Here is an 18,125-nt window from a genome sequence, read left to right on the forward strand (position 1 = left end):
GATGTAGGAAAAGGCAACAGGAACAATCATCTGCAGTTATGTGAAGAGAGTGTCGTTGCCTTTTCCTCTCTTAAAGGTCCCAGTCAGATGCTTCCTCTTGATTAACGTCTTATTTCTTTAGAGATGGGGAGTGTAAGACATACAACTATATCACTAATTCCCATTATAAGATAAGCTGCTTAGGTAGAGCGCTCAGATTTCTATACCACTAAGGTACTTTTTTATTTTTATTTTTATTTTTTCATTTTATTTTTGAGAGAGAGACAGAGTGCAAGCAGGGGAGGGGCAGGGAGAGAGGGAGACACAGAATCCGAAGCAGGCTCCGGACTCTGAGCTGTCAGCACAGAGCCCGAAGCGGGGCTCGAACCCACGAACCGTGAGGTCATGACCTGAGCCGAAGTCAGACGATTAACCGACCGAGCCACCCAGGTGCCCCCCAATAATGTACTTTTGTACAGAATTTGGTCAGCTGACACTATCAAAATCTTATCTGCTAGATGTTGTAGTTCAGTGTGCTTCATTAAAAAAAAAAAAAAAAGCCACCAATTTTATTATGGAAAGTTTCAAACATATTCAGAAGTAGACAGAACAGTATAAAGAACCACACATACCCGCTGCCCAGCTCCCAGCGTTGTCAACTCATACCTAGTCCTGTTTTATTTATACTCTGCTCCGCTCCTCCTCTCCCCCCATATTATGTTAAGCAAATCTCAGACATCATGTCATTTATCTATACTTACTCTTCCTTTGGTTTTAAAAAAAACTTTTTGTTTTGAAATATTTTTAGACACAAGAAGTTATAAAAATATACGGAGGGCTCCCACGTACCCTTTAGCTTCTCCCAGTGGTAATATCCTGTATATCCACAGCACGTAATCAAGACCAAGGAATCGCTGTTGCTGCTTTGTTCTTCTTAAAGACCGCATCATGAGGCATCGTGTGGTGTTTGGCTCATTGTTGTGCTCATTTAGGATTTAATTTTTTATGTGGTTTTATCATTAAGTGAATAAAACTTGGACGAGGTTGAGGATTAACTATTTTGAAATGGCATGTCCTGAAGAGGAATGAGCACTTTTTGACTGTGGTCTCTTTTTCTTCCAGTCGATCATACCAGAGTTGTCCTCCATGATGGTGATCCCAATGAGCCTGTTTCAGATTACATCAATGCAAATATTATCATGGTAATCTTTGCTTTCTGCCATGTTTTCTGACCAGGCATGGCTAGCCATCTTTTGTGTTTTGTATTTCTTGTGACCTGAAAGCAACTTTCCAGTGATTAAAGGAATTTCTTCCTAAATTTCTAGCCTGAGTTTGAAACCAAATGCAACAATTCAAAGCCCAAAAAGAGTTACATTGCCACACAAGGCTGCCTGCAAAACACGGTGAATGACTTCTGGCGGATGGTGTTTCAAGAAAACTCACGAGTGATTGTCATGACGACGAAAGAAGTGGAGAGAGGAAAGGTACACTTCACGCTCTTCTGATGAACTGTGAAGTATCAGACATGTCAGGTTGACCATGTTAACAATTGAATAAACAAATTAGGCTTACTCTGACCCTCTGGAGGAAAGAGAGTAGAAGAAATGTGATTATAACAGGCTTTGGTGTAGTTTTCTTTATGTTCCTTCTTGGGGTTCATGGAGCTTCTTGGATCTATGGGCTTTATAGTTTTCTTCAAATTTGGGAATGTTTCTTATTTCTTCAAACATGGGACACCAGTTACACGTATATTAGGTTGCTTGACGTTATCCTGCGGCCCATGGAGACTTTGCTCGGCTGTCTACCCCCTGCAAAACACGGTGAATGACTTCTGGCAGATGGTGTTTCAAGAAACCTGCCTGCCCCCCCTCCCCCCCCCCCCCCCCCCCAGTTTCATTTTGGACAGTTTGTTTTGCTGTATGTCCTCAGGTTGATTTTTTTCCTTCTGTGGTGTATCATCTGCTGTTAGGACTATTCAGTGTGTTATCTTTTCATCTTTCATCTTTCATCAGGTATTATCTTTTTCATCTCTGTAAGTTTTATTGTTTTGGGTTCTTTTTATATGTAAAAATCTCTTATTATTATTATTATTTTAATTTTTAAATTTCATTTGAATCCAAGTTAGTTAACATATAGTTTAATAATGATTTCAGGAGTAGGATTTAGTGATTCATCACTTACGTATAACACCCAGTGCTCTCGTCCTAACAAGTACTCTCCTTAGTGCCCACCACCCATTTGTTTTTGTTTTCGTTTCAAGATTGTTTTTGATTTAATGTTTATTTATTTTGAGAAAGAGAGAGAGAGACAGTGCGAGCAAGGAAGGGGCAGAGAGAGAGAGGGAGACACAGGATCTGAAGCAGGTTCCAGGCTCTGAGCTGGACGTGGCCCGTCCAGCTCTGTGGACGGGCCCACAGAGCCCGACGTGGGGCTTGAACTGATGAGCTGTGAGATCATGACCTAAGCCAAAGTCGGACGCTTAGCTGACTGAGCCACCTAGGTGCCCCTGTTTTCGTTTTTAATGCCGTCTATGTCTCTCTTTTTAACTTACACCTTTTGGACATATGGAGTATATTTGTAATAACTGTTTTAATGTCCTTCTTACTAATTCTATTATATATGTCTTTTCATTTTTCCTGTTTTTTAGTTGTCTGAGGTGGAAGGGGAAATCCAATCCCTGTTACTTTATTGTATCCAGGAGCAGAAGTCCAGAAGGGAATGTGAAAAGCCCCATCTAGTACCTTCAAAGGATTGGAGTACTAACAAGTAGTGATTTCACTGGTCATATAAATCATACTTATCATGACTTGTAGACATCTAAAAATTATTTGAAGGGGTGCCTGGGTGACTCATTTGGTTAAGTGTCCAACTTTGTAGCTCAGGTCATGGTCTCGTGGTTTGTGAGTTCGAGCCCTGCGTCGGTCTCTGTGCTGACAGCTCAGAGCCTAGAGCCTGCTTCGGATTCTGTGTCTTCCTCTCTCTGTCCCTCCTCCACTCGTACTCTGTCTGTCTGTCTGTCTCTCTCTCAAAATAAATAAACATTAAAAAATTCTGTGAATTATTTAGAATTATTCAAGCATATATTTATGTAAATATCCAAACACATTATCGTTATGGTTAAAGTTGCCTTTGTCACCATCCCTTGGCCACCCATTTGAAATCCCTGTGACCGGTGCAATGTGTATTCTTCCATGCTGTCTTCTTGGCATTTACATACATACGTGTATGGGAGGCATTACTATAGACATAACATACCAACATTTACGTATATGCGTGTATTTATGTACCTGTAGGTGCCTAATGAAGTCTATAGTACTAATTTCTGAAAAATACCGTATGTAAAAGTATTGTCATACATGAATTTTGTTGTGCATTTTGGGCCCCACCGAAGCGAATGGTTGAATATCTACTGTTAGTACATATTGGCCTCTTTCTTTTTAGTAATTGCATGATTTTCCATGGTAAGGATATACCGTAATTTATTTCACCATTATGTGTTGAGCATTTAAGTGTCTCAGTTTTTGCTCTTAACAAGCAGTGCTGAAGTGAATAATCTTATTCTTGCTTGTGTATGTGCGCGTGTGGCAGATGTTTCTCTAGGGTAGATGTCAAGAAAAGGAAATGTTAGGTCAGAGGGTATGCATGTTGTAAATTCTAATAACTTCTGCCAAACTGCCCCCAGAGTGGTTGTCCCCATGTACACCCCCCTCCCCAGCTGTCTATGCCAAGTACTCCTCTCCCTACACTCTTTGTGACCTTTCCGGTTTTTAAAAATTATAACATCCCACACCTACAGAGAAGCAGACAGATCTCACTGAGTAACAGCTCTGTGCGTTATCCCGAAGTGAGCCCATCCATGTGGGTTTTTAAGTTGGAAAAGTTCTGTGTTTTTGTGTTCTAGTCAAAGTTCTTTTGTAGTTACACTTTAAATGGTTTGCATAAAATTTTCATGGAATATAGCAGTCATCTGCAAGTTAAACCTAAGACAGATGGGTGATTTGGATCTTAGTGCTCTAATGTAATTTTCCTATCAGTTTTGAAGGGCAGTGTGATTTTGTAAGATTTTCATCATTGTGCTAACTAGTTTCAGCACTTCTGAAAACCTTTGAGGCTAGATCTGGTCCCTGTGAAACAAAGGCTTCCTCCAGCAGCTATGTGCAGTAACATGAGATGTTCTTGAATTAATGGACAGGGTAAAACGTCTTCCTAGTTTCTGCTTCAGGTGACTGTTACCTGCCCTACATATAGAATGGAAAACTGAGCCCTCTGTCCTGCCTTTAGTCCGCTTCATAGGAGGCTACCTCTTCTCAGGGGACCAGGAGGCATGAAGAAAGGGTTCTTGTGTCACTTCAGAGGAATTAGTTTTCGTCCCTTTCAAGAAGAGCTGCCGGAAACTCCTAGAATAGACAGACACTGGGCTAAATCACTCTGCCCCTCTCCTCACCTCCGCCCCCACGTCTGCACCTGCTTCCCGAATATGCTTTTTAGTCCCAGATGGAGAGGATAATGGACATATTCTCTCCACAGGTGGTTCTGACAACCTGCTCTCTCAGGTCCCTCCCACCCTCCCACCATTGCACAGGAGAAAACCCAGACTCTGAATTCCTTTTGATTCCTGGGCTTTAGTTTAAAAACTGAAGCATTAGCTCTCACATTGTAGGATTTGGCTGCCAAAGTCTGTGTCAGAGTTTGGAAATCTAGGAGGAGGGCCGCGGTAGTCTGCTGATAATTCAAAGTCAGCTGAAATGTTTCCAGAGTTATGATTTAATTTTTTGTTCTCTGTTGAGTCTCTTGAGCAGCCAACAGTCACAGAATTGATTGGCCAGCAACAGCACTGAGTACCATTAATATTAAAAGTGCTTATTTGGGGATAATAAAAATTGTATCAAGTCTGTCAAAGAGGTATTGGATCTACAGAATACTGAAGAGAAAGCTGAATTCGGAATAATAATAAAAGACCATGTAAGCCATTGCCAGACAAAAAAAGTTGCACCGTCTGTTAATACTTCTGGTCAACTTCCTTCTGCCATGCCCCCCCCCCCCCCCCGCTTTCAATTAATCACTGACTTTGGGGATGCCTGCAGCTGCTCTCTTATTCATAGTTTTATAACCGAATTTCTTTGTCTTCCTAGCATGATAGCTAAATTTCTCCGGCTGATGTCTCTTGGTTTTTCAATAGGTATCTTGGTGGTTGTGGAAAGTCCACTCCCAGAAAAAACCAAAACGCAAAAACATCCTCTGCCCAGGACACATCACCAAATACATACAGACTCATCTCTCATTGAGCTACATATCTTCCTCTTTGGCAACAAGAATGATTTACTTGGTGCCATATTTTTCGGTTTGTCTGCTCTGAAGCCAGCAGCTATTACGGGCTTGGCGTTCCCAGGCACCCAGTTAAGCGAAGGTGACGTGTGTAGTAGGTATCAGATGGATCTGGATATAGAAAAAGCAGCTGGTTCAAAACCGCATCGCTGCCTTTCGGTGCTGGAGCTGTTCACACTTGGGTTAGATAAGGCACGGAGTCCTCCTACGCGGGTACGGAAGCGAATCAGACAGTGTGGCTCTTTGGGCAGCCCATCCATTTCTAGAGTGATTGCTTGGCTCCCCTGTGGAGTGACAGGCAGATCCCTGGAATCCAGAATTTAGCGGTGGCTAGGCAGAACCCTCAAACTGGCTAGGCCCTCACTCTGCATCTTTGGTTCCTTAGAGGTAAATAAACGATCCTCGACCCTCTTTTCACATGCATCTTAGATCAGACGACTCTGCAAAGGCTGACTTCTCTTCCCCCTTGCTCCCCGGCTTTCCAAGCACCTGCTTTTTCTTACTTGAACTTGTTTTTCCCTTTCTTTGAAACTCTAACAGATGCCAGACAGGGCATTTTCTTTAGCTTGGTTATTAAGCAGGACTCGAACATTTATTTTCCGCTGGTTTGGGCTTTTCATTTCAGAGTTCACAGAGATTGACTCTTTTTTCTGATCCCTTCCAGAGTAAATGTGTCAAATACTGGCCTGACGAGTGTGCTCTAAAAGAATATGGGGTCATGCGTGTTAGGAACGTCAAAGAAAGCGCCGCTCATGACTATACGTTAAGAGAACTTAAACTTTCGAAGGTTGGACAAGTAAGTATATTGTCGTATTTTAGAGACTTTGGTAGCTGGTTATGGTGTGCACCAATCCGGGGTCATGGGGTTACCCACGTTTGCATGTATCCATGCTCTCGTTCGCTCACTGGTCGGGTGCTTTCTGTGTACCAGATGCATACTGGTACAGTGGCAACAAGACGGGTGCAGTTCCTGCCCTCAGAGCCTAAGGAGACGGAAGGTTAAAAAATAAACAACCAACTAAGCTTTCCGATTGTGCTCAGTCTACAAGGGCTCCAGGACGTTTCGGTAGAAGTGACTGGGTACCAGAAATGGAGTAATCAGGGAGATTGCTGTATCAGAGTAACCTCTCTGAGGCTGTGTCACTTGAGCTGAAGGTGGGGGAGCCAGGCACCTAGAGCGTCTGGAGAGGAGTGTTCCAGGTGTGGGAGCAGCAGGTGTAAAGCCCCTGAGGCCTGTTCAGTGATCAGATTCCACGGCATCAGATCTTAACCGCACGTGGTTTAAGTTTGTTGCTGAAGTGACTAACTTTACAAAACGGTGTTGGATTTGGATTCATTTTAATTTCATGATGAGAGGGGACTTACTTCCTAAGGCCTTTTGGGGACACAGAGGCTTCATTCGAAGCCTTTGTCCTCAAGGAATTAAAATCGCGTAGCCGTGAGAAGCCACAGGAACAGATAGCCGCGCTGCAGAGCGGACGCGGGCTGTAACAAATCCGAAGTGCATGGAATTGCAGAGGCTGAGCGTCCTTCTAGCCGGGGCGTCAGGGAGACTGTCTCAGAAGAGGCGGGGCCTCCTGAGTGAGGTTTCCACCGGAGAAGACGGTGGAAAGAGGGCTCCCAGAGGGAGGTATCCCCGTGAGCCCTGGCACTGCAGTGCAGATGGAAGGGGCACGGGATTTACGGGGAGTGAAGGCAAGTGAGGGATGGAGGGGATAGACTGGAGAGAGGCCGGGACCAAGTTGGGAAGTCTTAACCCTCATGTTAAGAAATGCGAACCCCATGCGGTGGTTAGCCCCGGAGCCCATGACGGTGATCGCACCAAGCGAACGCACACACAGAGCCGCGTGCCGGGAAGGTGTCTGACAGCCTCGGGTGGGGAGGCCAGGCCGGGTGGCCCGAGTGGCCAGCACGCCTGTTAGGAGGCCGCTGCGGTGGTCCGGGTCTGACGGCCTCCCCTCTAGGTCAGATCCCAGGGACTCTGGCAGTTGGTCTTTCTTGTTTTGCTTCTTATTCCCGCCTTTGGAAATGAATAGCATGTAATATGCCAGGACAAACGTGGAAGAGGAGTGACGGACATGACGGGTGCCTTGAGGTGGCGCCTGCAGGACGTGGGGCACAGTTGGGCAGTTGGAGGAGGAGGAGGAGGAGGAGGAGGAGGAACCAAACGCAGCGGGCGGTGGTGCTGTGACGAGGCCAGAAACGCTGGCAGAAGGTGTGCAGGATGGCAGGGCTTGAATCGTCCAGGTGAAAGGTGGCACGGTGGACAGAAGGGGACCTCCTGGAGGTAACTGAGTAGAAGGGGTTTGGCGACAGCGTGGACAAGGGTCGAGGCCGGCGCTAAGGATGACCGCCAGTTTTCTAGCGAGAGCGTGGGGTTGGTGGCCGTGGATTTGAGGGGGGATGAGAGGGTCGGCAGCCTTCTGGACACGCAAATTGTGAGATGCCTTTGAGACGTCAAAGCGAAGATGGCAGGGAGGCAGGAACGGAGTTTGGGCGAGGAGAGAGGTGGGACCCAGAGCATCGTGGTGGGTGGAGGGTTCGTCCTTCTGTGACAGCAGAACGGGAAGAGGAGAAGGTGGCCACAGATGCGGGTAGAGGGGCTGAAATGGATTTTCTCTCTGTTCTCTGTGAGGCCAGGCCATCAGCTGGGAATCAGAGACGAGCTGTGTGGGAAGGTGGAAAAAGTATTGACTGGTAATGTAGTAATAGCAGAGATGAGGGGAATCCAGCACGATTTCGGGCAGTGCTGAGCGCCCTGTTGAGGTGGCGAACGTGAACACTTAGTGACACCAATCCCTGTTCCTTAGGTACAAAACAGAGAAGGTGGGTGGTTGGTTTTGCCCAGGCTTGGGGCTTTTCCCGGGGATGGAGTGGATGGAGTGAGGGTGGAGGGAGGGGAGGGATGCAGTGGAGGGGATTGTCAGCATAGTATGTGGCGCCCAAGCCCAACGAGGGGGCAGGGGGAGGCGGGTGGAGAGCAGACGAGGGCCCGGCAGTCTGCTGAGTTCCACGAGGTGGTCAGGGGACCAAAGCGAACTGGAAGCCCGGCCAGTTGCTAGAACTTCTGATGTCAGTGGGGGTGTGGTTCTGCTGATGGTGGGGTGGGGGGAGGTTTACTCCGCTGCAGAGATGGAGAGAGAAGCTGGAAAAGCACAGCAGAAGCAACAGAAATGAAAGAGATTTAGGGGACGCTAGCCAGAGATTCCACGTAGGTGTGTTCAGTTTTAGAGCTAACCGCCCATCTTTCTGTTATCAGGCGTTTCTGAGTAGCAGGTGGATTTTTCTTCAGTTTTAGTAATAAACCATCCATATTCTTGTTAACAGAGATTTTTGAACAACAGGTACAGGAAAGTTTGGCATTTGGGTTTGTGTTTTATACTCGTGGATTCAGGTGCTGACACGGGACAGACTATTTCTCCAGAATTGCTGGTCACGTGTTACCTGCTTTTTATATAACACGTTATATTTTTTCTTTAAAGTGCTATGACACGATCTCATTTAAACTCCTAACTGCCTGGCGGAGATCTCTTGGGACAGAGGTTACCAAGGAGGAACATGGATGTGCAGGGCAGCTGGGTCTCATTCCCTGACTGTTCTGTGACCCATGTGGCCCCTGAGCTTTAGCAACTGGTAACATTAAGAAAAATTTTTATCGTGGCATCGGTAAATGAAATGCACGTACTTCAAGAAAAGCTCTTAGTTCTGGTTCCTATTCCTTGGATGTCTTGAAAGTCACTGGTGGTGGACCCTGGCTTAGTTATTCTCTCCTTTAAAATCTCCTTTAAAATGTCAGTAGCTTGGGTTGCCTTCAGATCCGTAGCGTGAACATGTGGCAGTGAACAGAGCTGCTACAATGGCCTCATCTGGGTAGATCCGGAACGCGGTACTTTTGGTCTTCTGTACTCTTTTTTTTTTAATGTTTATTTGTTTTGAGAGAGGGGGAGAGGAAGAGCGAGAATCTCAAGCAGGCTCTGGTGCAGAGCCCGATGCGGGGCTTGGGTTCCCGAATCGTAAGATCGTGACCTGAGCTGAAATCAAGAGTCGGACGCTTAACCAACTGAGCCCCCCAGGCAGCCGGTCGTCTGTAGTCTTGACCTTTATTAACGGCCCCTCTCCTTAGACGAGCATCAGTGGCTGAGTCCTTTGCTGCTGCCAAGTAGTGGCTGTGTGTTTATCGGTCTTGTTTAATCCTCACGGTAGTTATTGTGAGAGAGCTTATTATTCCCATTTGCAAGTGAAGAAATTGATGCTTAGACGTGTCTGGAGACCACAGTGATAATGAATGCTGGGATTTGGGCCTAAAACCCAGCCTTCTGATTGCAAAGCCTGTCTTTTTACCTACTTTGCACTACACAGAAACTTAAAATACCGTGATACTATAATAAAAGTGGACGTTTGGGGGGAGGGAAGGAGGGCTGGGTATAAAAAGAGAAAGAGGCAAATGTGTCTTGAGGGGATAGCTGTTCTCTCATCTGCTGGGAAGAGAGCCCCAGGACCCAGGGGCCTCAGTTGCCTCTGGAGTTGAGCTACGCGTGGAGGAGGAGGGAAGGAGGCATTGCCTGCCGCTGAGGATTCAGAGAGGTGATGCAGGTTGTAGCTTCCTGAGGAACGCGTTGCTATACTGGACATTTTGGTTTGTGTCAGAAGCAGAGACTTGCCTCCAGGGCTGCTCAGCCAGATCCAAAAGGAGGAATGATCTGGGAAACTTGCAAAGATGACCTTTAAATGGAGCAGTTGGCTCACATTGGCTCTGGGAAAGATCAGGACGGGGCGATTCCTCAACCCCTTGATTTATTTAATTCTTTTCTGGTTTTTCTTGGCTCTACTCCAGGGGAATACAGAGAGAACCGTGTGGCAATACCACTTTCGGACCTGGCCGGACCACGGAGTGCCCAGTGACCCCGGGGGCGTGCTGGACTTCCTGGAGGAGGTCCACCATAAGCAAGAGAGCATTATGGACGCGGGGCCTGTGGTAGTTCACTGCAGGTGACTGGCCCCTGCCACCTCTCCAGGCTGCAGCCTGGCCTGTCTCTTAATGCCCAGGGCTTGTTTTTACCTACCGACCCCCAGCTCTTTACCTGTGAGAAAAATTTAATCTCTGTTCGAGGCATGCATAAACTGCACTGAGGGACACTTTGCCCCGAGAGTGAATTTCTCCTAGGTCCTGTGGGACTGCCAGGAATTGGTGGTAGCAGGGCAGAGGGGGGAGCATCATCCTTATTCTCAGGGAGCCCTTATGTAGTCTCGTAATGTTTGCTTGTTTTTCCATTTTATTTATTTCTATTTATTAAAAATATTTTTTAATGTTTATTTTGAGAGAGAGAGACAGAGAGTATGCACAGGGGAGAGGGAGAGGGAGAGACAGAGAGAGAGAGAGAGAGAGAGAGAGAGAGAGAGAGAGAGAGAATCCCAAGCAGGCTCTGTGCTGACAGCCATGGCATGGGGCTCGAACCCACAAACCATGAGATCATGACCTGAGCCGAAATCAAGAATCAGATGCCCAACCGACTGAGCCAGCCAGGTGCCCCCAGTTTCCTTTTTTAATATAGTGACTTAGGATTCATCACTTTAATTATGGCTGTATTCTCTTCTGCCACAGAAATAAGGTGCATGTTTTCCCGATAATATACTTGTTTACTTTCAAGGTTTTGGACCACTCCCCACACAGGCCTCCGAAGGCCACGCCCATGGCCTCTCGCCACAGTTGACAGCCTCTAGTGCCCACATCTGGGCTTCATGGTTTTGCTGGGGCAAGTTTAGTTTCCCAGATCTCATCCATGTGTTGGACAAGTAGCTGCATGTAAAACTTAATTCCCTTTTTAAAAAGCTGGTGGGGCGCCTGGGCGGCTCAGTCGGTTAAGCGTCCAACTTCGGCTCAGGTCATGATCTCATGGTTTGTGAGTTCGAGCCAAGCGTCGGGCTGTCTGTTGACAGCTCAGAGCCTGGAGCCTGCTTCAGATTCTGTGTCTCTGTCTCTCTTTTTGCCCCCTTCCCTGCTCACGCTCTGTCTCTCTCTCTCTCTCTCTCTCTCTCTCTCAAAAACAAAGAAATAGTAAAAAATTAAAACACAAAAAGCTACTGTTTATTGAGCACTTGCTGTGTGCTGGCCTCTGTGCTTTGTGTTTTGCATACATTACTAATGTTTGATGCACATAACAAGCCTGTAAGGCATATACTATCATCCCCATTTCACAGATGAGGAAACTGAGGGTCCAGAGTGTATGGGACTTGCCTCAGGCACGTTGTACAGGAGAAGCTGGGCTCCAAGTATGGGTTGGACTAATTCCCAAGCCCTCTTAGCTAATCTATTCTCAAATACAAATAGACAATCTTATAAATACTCCCAAGAGCAGACATCGTTTCTGTTAATATTACTAGCTTGGTTTTGAGTCTGAAACCCCCATGAATGACTCCATTGTCATTGCTTTGTCCTTCTACCCACAGTGCTGGAATTGGCCGGACAGGGACGTTCATTGTGATTGATATCCTTATTGACATCATCAGAGAGAAAGGTAGGTCATCTGGAGGGCAAGAAGCTATAGTTCCTGTTTTTAGTTTATGGAAGGAAAATGCTGGTGAAAATAGCCTAGGGGGGAATCCGAATGTTAAAACATTTTCACAAAATCTAGGCTGAGGACTTTGACTTCCAGTGTGTTTGCGAGGGAACAAACGTGATTCTGTTTGACTCTCGACATAAAACGGAGCCTTGGAGCTGTGGGTCCCAGTGCTGTGGTCTTTAGCTGAATATGCAGCGGTGGTCTTTGCCCACGCCCCTCGTCCTGGCGGATGTTGTGGGGGTGGTGCCGTTTGGAAAGTGGGGGGTTCCTGACCTCCAACACCTTCTCAGCTAATCTGGGATCATTTGTATCGCCCAGAAGGCCAGTGTAGCCCTCGGAACACGTCCAGTTGGAACATTTGCTTTATCTCTGCGTCTGCCAAAAGTTGTGCGTCTTCATCCGGGCCCTGCAGTTTGTCCCGGTGCTTCACGGTGTTTGCTTTGCAGGTGTCGACTGCGACATCGATGTTCCCAAGACCATTCAGATGGTGCGGTCTCAGAGGTCAGGGATGGTCCAGACGGAAGCTCAGTACCGCTTCATCTACATGGCCGTTCAGCATTACATTGAAACACTACAGCGCAGGATTGAAGAAGAGCAGGTATGCGACCCAGAGGGCCTGGCGGGCAGATTTCCGTCTTCTTCCTCTGGGCAGGTCTCCTACGCTCTCCTTTTGAGCGGGATGGGCCCCTGAGAGCCAACTGTCACTGTTTGGGAATGGGAACCTTGTTCCCAGCCAGGAAGGGCCTCTCTCAAACCATTCCCTGCTTCACAGCTCTGACTTCTCAGGACAGGGTACCGTGGGGATGGGCGCCCTGCCATCGTCCTGGCCTGGCTGACTGGGCAGCGGCCACGTGGAAAGGTTAGGACTTTCCCAGGCAAATCCCAGGACTTTCACATGGCGGGTTTGGAACCGAAGGCCTCGACGTCTCCAGCCTGTTCCAGTTTTGATCCGGGCCGTCTTTACCCTGATCCCATCTTTTAAACGAAATGCTTCACTCTTCATTTGCACACAGCAGTTTGAACCATCGATTTGGTTGAGTTGGAAACAGTGAGATTTCAATTTTAATAAGCCATGCATAATGAAGAAGAATGTGGAACTGGAGCCTTTCCATGTGAAGCTATTCATAACAGACACAAAGCTGAGTTAATTAGAAATCCGCTGAGAGGAGGGAAACGAGACTGCTCTTTTGGGGATCTGTGCTTCTCCCCTCCCCTCACCAGCCCCGCTGCTCCGCTGCAGACAGGCCTGCTTTACCCTGTTCGTTGCCTTCCAGAGAACTCGGCTTCGCAAAATGGCACCTGCCAGCGAATCGAAAGACTTGTAGCCGCGTTATCAGAGCCTGGTTAGCCAAGTAAGATACCTCTTAGTTAGCCTAGGACGTGCTCAGTTCACGTGGAGACACTGGATTGTTTCATTGTACAAAAAAACATCTTCAGAAACAGTGTAGGTATCGAAATGTAAGGTCAAATAATCAACAGGTAACTGGTTTCGACCTTTAGTGTGTTAAATCCGACTTGGTGTTATGAACAATTTAGATGGTTACTATAGGCTATTTTCTCTTTGTCTTCCAGTTATCCTTAATCTGGGCCAGGAATAGTTAAAGCATAAAGTTGCTCACAGAGAAGAACCTCGTACTAAATACAAAGAGAATGTAGCACAGTTGGTACAAACTGGAGAATAGTCAGGAATGTCTTGAAGCATATAATGTAATCTTGTGTGGAAAAGCTGGGGAAGGAGCTCTCTCTGTTTCATTCAGAAGGTTTGGTATTTATCCTTGTTCTGGAGACTTCAGGCACTTTCTCTCCCAGCCTCTATAGCACTTCAGATCTTCTCCTTACCGCATCCAGTCTCTCTGACCCTGAATCTCGAGTTGCAATTTGGATTTAGGAGCCTCTTTAAAAATACTTTTATTGCTGCCCTTTTTTTGGGGGTCAGGAGGCAGTAGACAAAAATGTCCCGTAATAATTGAAGAATCTAGAAACCGAATGTCCCTGATGATCCCACCCCAAGAGTGCTTGCATGCATGCATTCATTCAGCCTGTATTTTTTGGGACTGACAGGTGCCAGCACTGTCCTCAGCACGTTAACTGCTATTTGGTCTAAGAGGCCTCAGAGTCTAAAAAATGTGTTGACTTAGATCATTCACTATTACTTACTTTTTTACTTTTAATTTTTTATGTGTATTTATTTTGAGAGACAGTGTACATGCAAGCGGGGGAGGGGCAGGGAGAGTGGAGAGAGAGAATCCTAAGCAGCCTCCAGGCTCCGCACTGTCAGAACAGAGCCTGCCTCTGGGCTCAGTCTCACGAATGAGATCATGACCTGAGCCGAAATCAAGAGTTGGCCGCTTAACTGACTGAGCCACTTAGGTGTCTTAGAGTATTCATTTTTAGAGACTTTTTAAAAATTTAAAAAAAAATATTTATTGTTTTTTGAGAGAGAGAGAGAGAGAGAGAGAGAGAGAGAGCGAGCGCGCAAGGTGGGAGGGGCAGAGAAAGAGGGAGACAGACTCTGAAGCAGGTTCCAGGCTCCGAGCTGTCAGGCTGATAAATTTTTTAGAATTTATTTTTTAGAGAGTGAGAGTGGGGGAGGGACAGATAGAGAGGGGGCCAGAGGATCCAAAGAAGGCTCTGCACTGAGAGCAGTGAGCTCGATATGGGGCTTGAACTTACAAACTGTGAGATCGTGACCTGAGCCAAAGTTGAACTCTTAACCAACTGAGCCACGTGGGTGCCCCCAGATGATTCATTAAACACATTTTTTTTTAATGTTCATTTTTGAGACAGATACAGAGCATGAGCGGGGAAGGGGCAGAGAGTGAGGAGACACAGAATCCTAAGCAGGTTCAAACTCATGAACTGCGAGATCTCGACCCGAGCTGAAGTCGGCCACCTAGCCGACTGAGCCACCTAGGCGCCCCTAAAAATAAGATCCTATAACATGTGGTTTTCTGCATTGTACTGTTTGGTTCTGTGCTCGAACTTACTACCTGATTTCGTCGTAAAGTAAGAAGTACCTTCATCTAGTAGAAAGCTTAAGTGGTAGACTTAAACAGTAAAGCCTTCTGAGTTTTAAATTGAGCAGAACGATGAAACTCATTCGGGATCATTGATTATTCTTCTAAATGCCATCATTTTCAAAATTCTGAAGAGTTAAGGACCTTTGGGAATGAAGGAATTTGCTGACAAGGGTAAATGAAGAAAGACAGTAGGTCAGGGACCGGCGGGCTGGGGAAGGAAGCAGGAAGTAGCGACAGCATTAGGAGGAGGAGAAGCAAAAAACAGGTGGTCGTCCAGGGGAAGGTGCGAGTGAGGCACGTTTTCAGATTGGCTCCTGTGTCCCTTTCACGTGTCCCTATCCTTTTGTGTTTGAGCACTTGCTCACTTTCTGGCATGCAAGATGCTCCGGGCTCATCTTCTGTTTCCCCTCTCCTAGCCTTTGAATTGGCCATTTTTCTGTGGAGTCCCAGTTCTGTTTATTAAAGACAGGTATTTAAAATTGAAGGTTTGGGGGGGCACCTGGCTGGCTCAGTCGGTAGAGCATGCGACTCTCGATCTCAAGGGTTGTGAGTTAGAGCTTATATGAAAATAAAATTTTGACTCAGTCAGTTGGGCTCAGTCGGTTGGGCGTCCGACTTCAGCCCAGGTCATGATCTCACAGTTCGTGGGTTCGAGCCCCACATCGGGCTCTGTGCTGACAGCTCAGAGCCTGGAGCCTGCTTCGGATTCTGTGTCTCCCTCTCTCTCTGCCCCTCCCCTGCTCACGCTCTGTCTCTCAAAAATGAATAAACGTTAAAAAAAGAATTTATTTAAAAATAAAATTTTTAATAAAAACAAAAATAAAATGAAGGTTTGGGTGTTGGGTATGCTTGTTGCTACTGGGTATTACTGCTTCTGGGCCCTCTCAGTGGACAGTGCTAGGAAATAACGTCTGTATCCTAATGCACATATGCATAAATACCAATAATTGTCACTGTATCTATGTGTATATATATATATATATATATATATAAGCTAAACCTCAGTGCATGTTGATGTCTCCGGCTCTCATTCAGTACCCCAAGGCTCAGACTAGCCTTCCCCTTGCTAATTTGTAACTTCTCTAACTGGGGGAAACCTGGTTCCCATGATCTACAGTTTATTTGCTCATTTGCTCACCCCTAGTATACATGCGAAATAGTTTCAGAGCTGCTTGCCTGTACCCCCATGAGAATCATATTTACCATGAGGGCAACTCTTGTTTGAGGGAAATAATCCCACATCCCGCATCGAGCATCCTTTACCTGCAGCGTAGAGACTCTGGGTGGCGTTCTCTGAGTGCATCGTACTACAGGACAGAAGATACCTTTAAGAGTTCTGTAATCAGGGGCGCCTGGGCGGTTTAGTCGGTTAAGCGTCTGACTCTTGATTTCAGCTCACGGTCGTGAGATTGAGCCCCACATCTGGCTCTGCGCGGAGCGTGGATCCTGCTTGGGACTCTCTCTCCTTCTGTCTCTGTCCCTCACCTGCTCCTGCGCTCTCTCTCTCTCAAAAAATAAATAAATAAGCATTAAAAAAAAAAAGAATTCTGCCATCACCAATGGGCCAGGATAGAAATGCAGCAGTGCTAGATTTCGGTTGTCGCCAGCAAAACTGAAGCTGGCCGGTGCTGGCAGTTAGCATCCGGCGCCTTCTCTTTCATTAAATGTTTCGTTGGGTATTACTCCTTTAAGAAATATTTGGGTGCCTTTTGTGTTCCAGACACTGATTAGATGCTGAGGATAGAACAGAACAAGATAGACGTGGCTGTTGCCTCAATAAAACTCCAGTGTCACCAGATGGAAAGTTTGAGTTACCATGACGCCCTTGTCTACATTTGTCCTGTCTTTTTTATTCATTTCCCTGGACTTGTGCTTTTCACACATCTTCCTCAAGCTCCTTGGTGCAATCAAGAGGCCTTCTCACCTTCGTTCATTCATTCCTGCATCCATTAAAATAGGCTGTGCCGCGTGCCAGGCTCTGTGCTGGACATTGGGGCTGTGAGTGGTCATGTTCCTGAAATGGAAAGAAAGCTGTGTGGTTGGAGTAGAGGGAGTTGGGTGGGGGCCGGGGGTGTCATGGGTGGGATTGGGAACGTAAGCAGAGATCTGATTTTGAGAGCTCGGGGCTTGCAGGGCGTATTAAAGATTTTAGACTTTATCCCGAGGGGAATGGGACGTCACCGAGGATTTTGAAGCAGGGGAGTGACATAAAAAGGTCCTCGTTTTGAAAATAGGGCCCTGGCTTGAGAGTGAGGAGTGGGTGTGGGCTGTGGGCTCTGGGCTCAAGCAGTTGCAGGGGGGACCAGTGTAGGGGAGAGCTGATGACGGTTTGGACGGGACAGTGGGGGCTAATGGTCAGCACAAAGAGAAGCAGAACCGGTAAGATTTTGTGATGAGATGTGGGCAGGAGTCAGGGTGTTTGTAATCCTGACATTTGAGCTCAGAACATTCTGCACAAGTATCTTGTTGCTCTGTAACTTAGACAAGAGCATTTTCATTTGACCCTTTCTTCCTACTCCTGGCTTTTGGGCTTTTTTTGGGTAAATTGATATATGCTTTATTTCATAGTCTTAATTTTTTTTCTTAATTAAAAAAATATTTTTTAATGTTTATTTTTGAGAGAGAGCAAGTGGGGGAGGGGCAGAGAGAGAGAGAGGGAGACGGAGGATCCAAAGTGGGCTCCGAGCTGATAGCAGAGAGCCTGATGTGGGGCCCAAACTCACTAACCGTGAGATTATGACCTGAGCTGACGTCGGATGCTTAACCGACTGAGCCACCCAGGTGCCCCTTTAATTTTCTTTTCTTTGTTTTTTTTTTTTTTTTTATGCCCACTGTGGGGCTCAAACTCACAACCCTGATACCAAGAGCTAGCCAGGAGCCCGGGGCTTTTTTGTAACTTAAAGTTAATTCACTGGATTTACTTCATATGGCAAGATATTTAATGCCAGATGATTTTAGAGACTTGTGGTTGAACCCTCCTCTCAACCTTGACTGTGTGTCAGCTGGCAAGGCTATAAGATTTATTATAAATATTACAGAAGGTTTGGTATAACTATGCTGTGTCATTGAATTTAGGTGAAGGATAGATCAATTGCAGATCGTCTTTTAAGGCTCTGAAACAAGTCTCTCTCCAACCCCCCAAAACCAAAACTACCCCAATCCCTTGAGAATTTTTCTTGTTCTATAAGGACAGCCTGGGCCATCACAGTACTAAGAAATAAACTCAACTGATTTATGGATC

The 18,125-nt window shown here is 46.4% G+C and overlaps 1 protein-coding gene across 2 annotated transcripts in view; it reads left to right on the plus strand.

Annotated features, from left to right (window-relative positions):
- PTPN11 (protein tyrosine phosphatase non-receptor type 11) overlaps positions 1-18,125 on the plus strand; it is a 79,850-nt gene that overhangs the window by 51,046 nt on the left and 10,679 nt on the right. Inside the window, exons 8-13 of one of the 2 annotated variants that reach the window (XM_047827785.1) lie at positions 1,102-1,181; positions 1,305-1,463; positions 5,969-6,100; positions 10,127-10,293; positions 11,752-11,819; positions 12,311-12,462. In XM_047827785.1, the coding sequence (XP_047683741.1) occupies positions 1,102-1,181; positions 1,305-1,463; positions 5,969-6,100; positions 10,127-10,293; positions 11,752-11,819; positions 12,311-12,462 (758 nt within the window). The remainder of the gene's footprint in view (positions 1-1,101; positions 1,182-1,304; positions 1,464-5,968; positions 6,101-10,126; positions 10,294-11,751; positions 11,820-12,310; positions 12,463-18,125) is intronic. The other variant, XM_047827786.1, reaches the window with a different exon arrangement.

The sequence above is a fragment of the Prionailurus viverrinus genome, chromosome D3 (assembly GCF_022837055.1).
Source record: "Prionailurus viverrinus isolate Anna chromosome D3, UM_Priviv_1.0, whole genome shotgun sequence".
Lineage (NCBI taxonomy): Eukaryota > Metazoa > Chordata > Mammalia > Carnivora > Felidae > Prionailurus > Prionailurus viverrinus.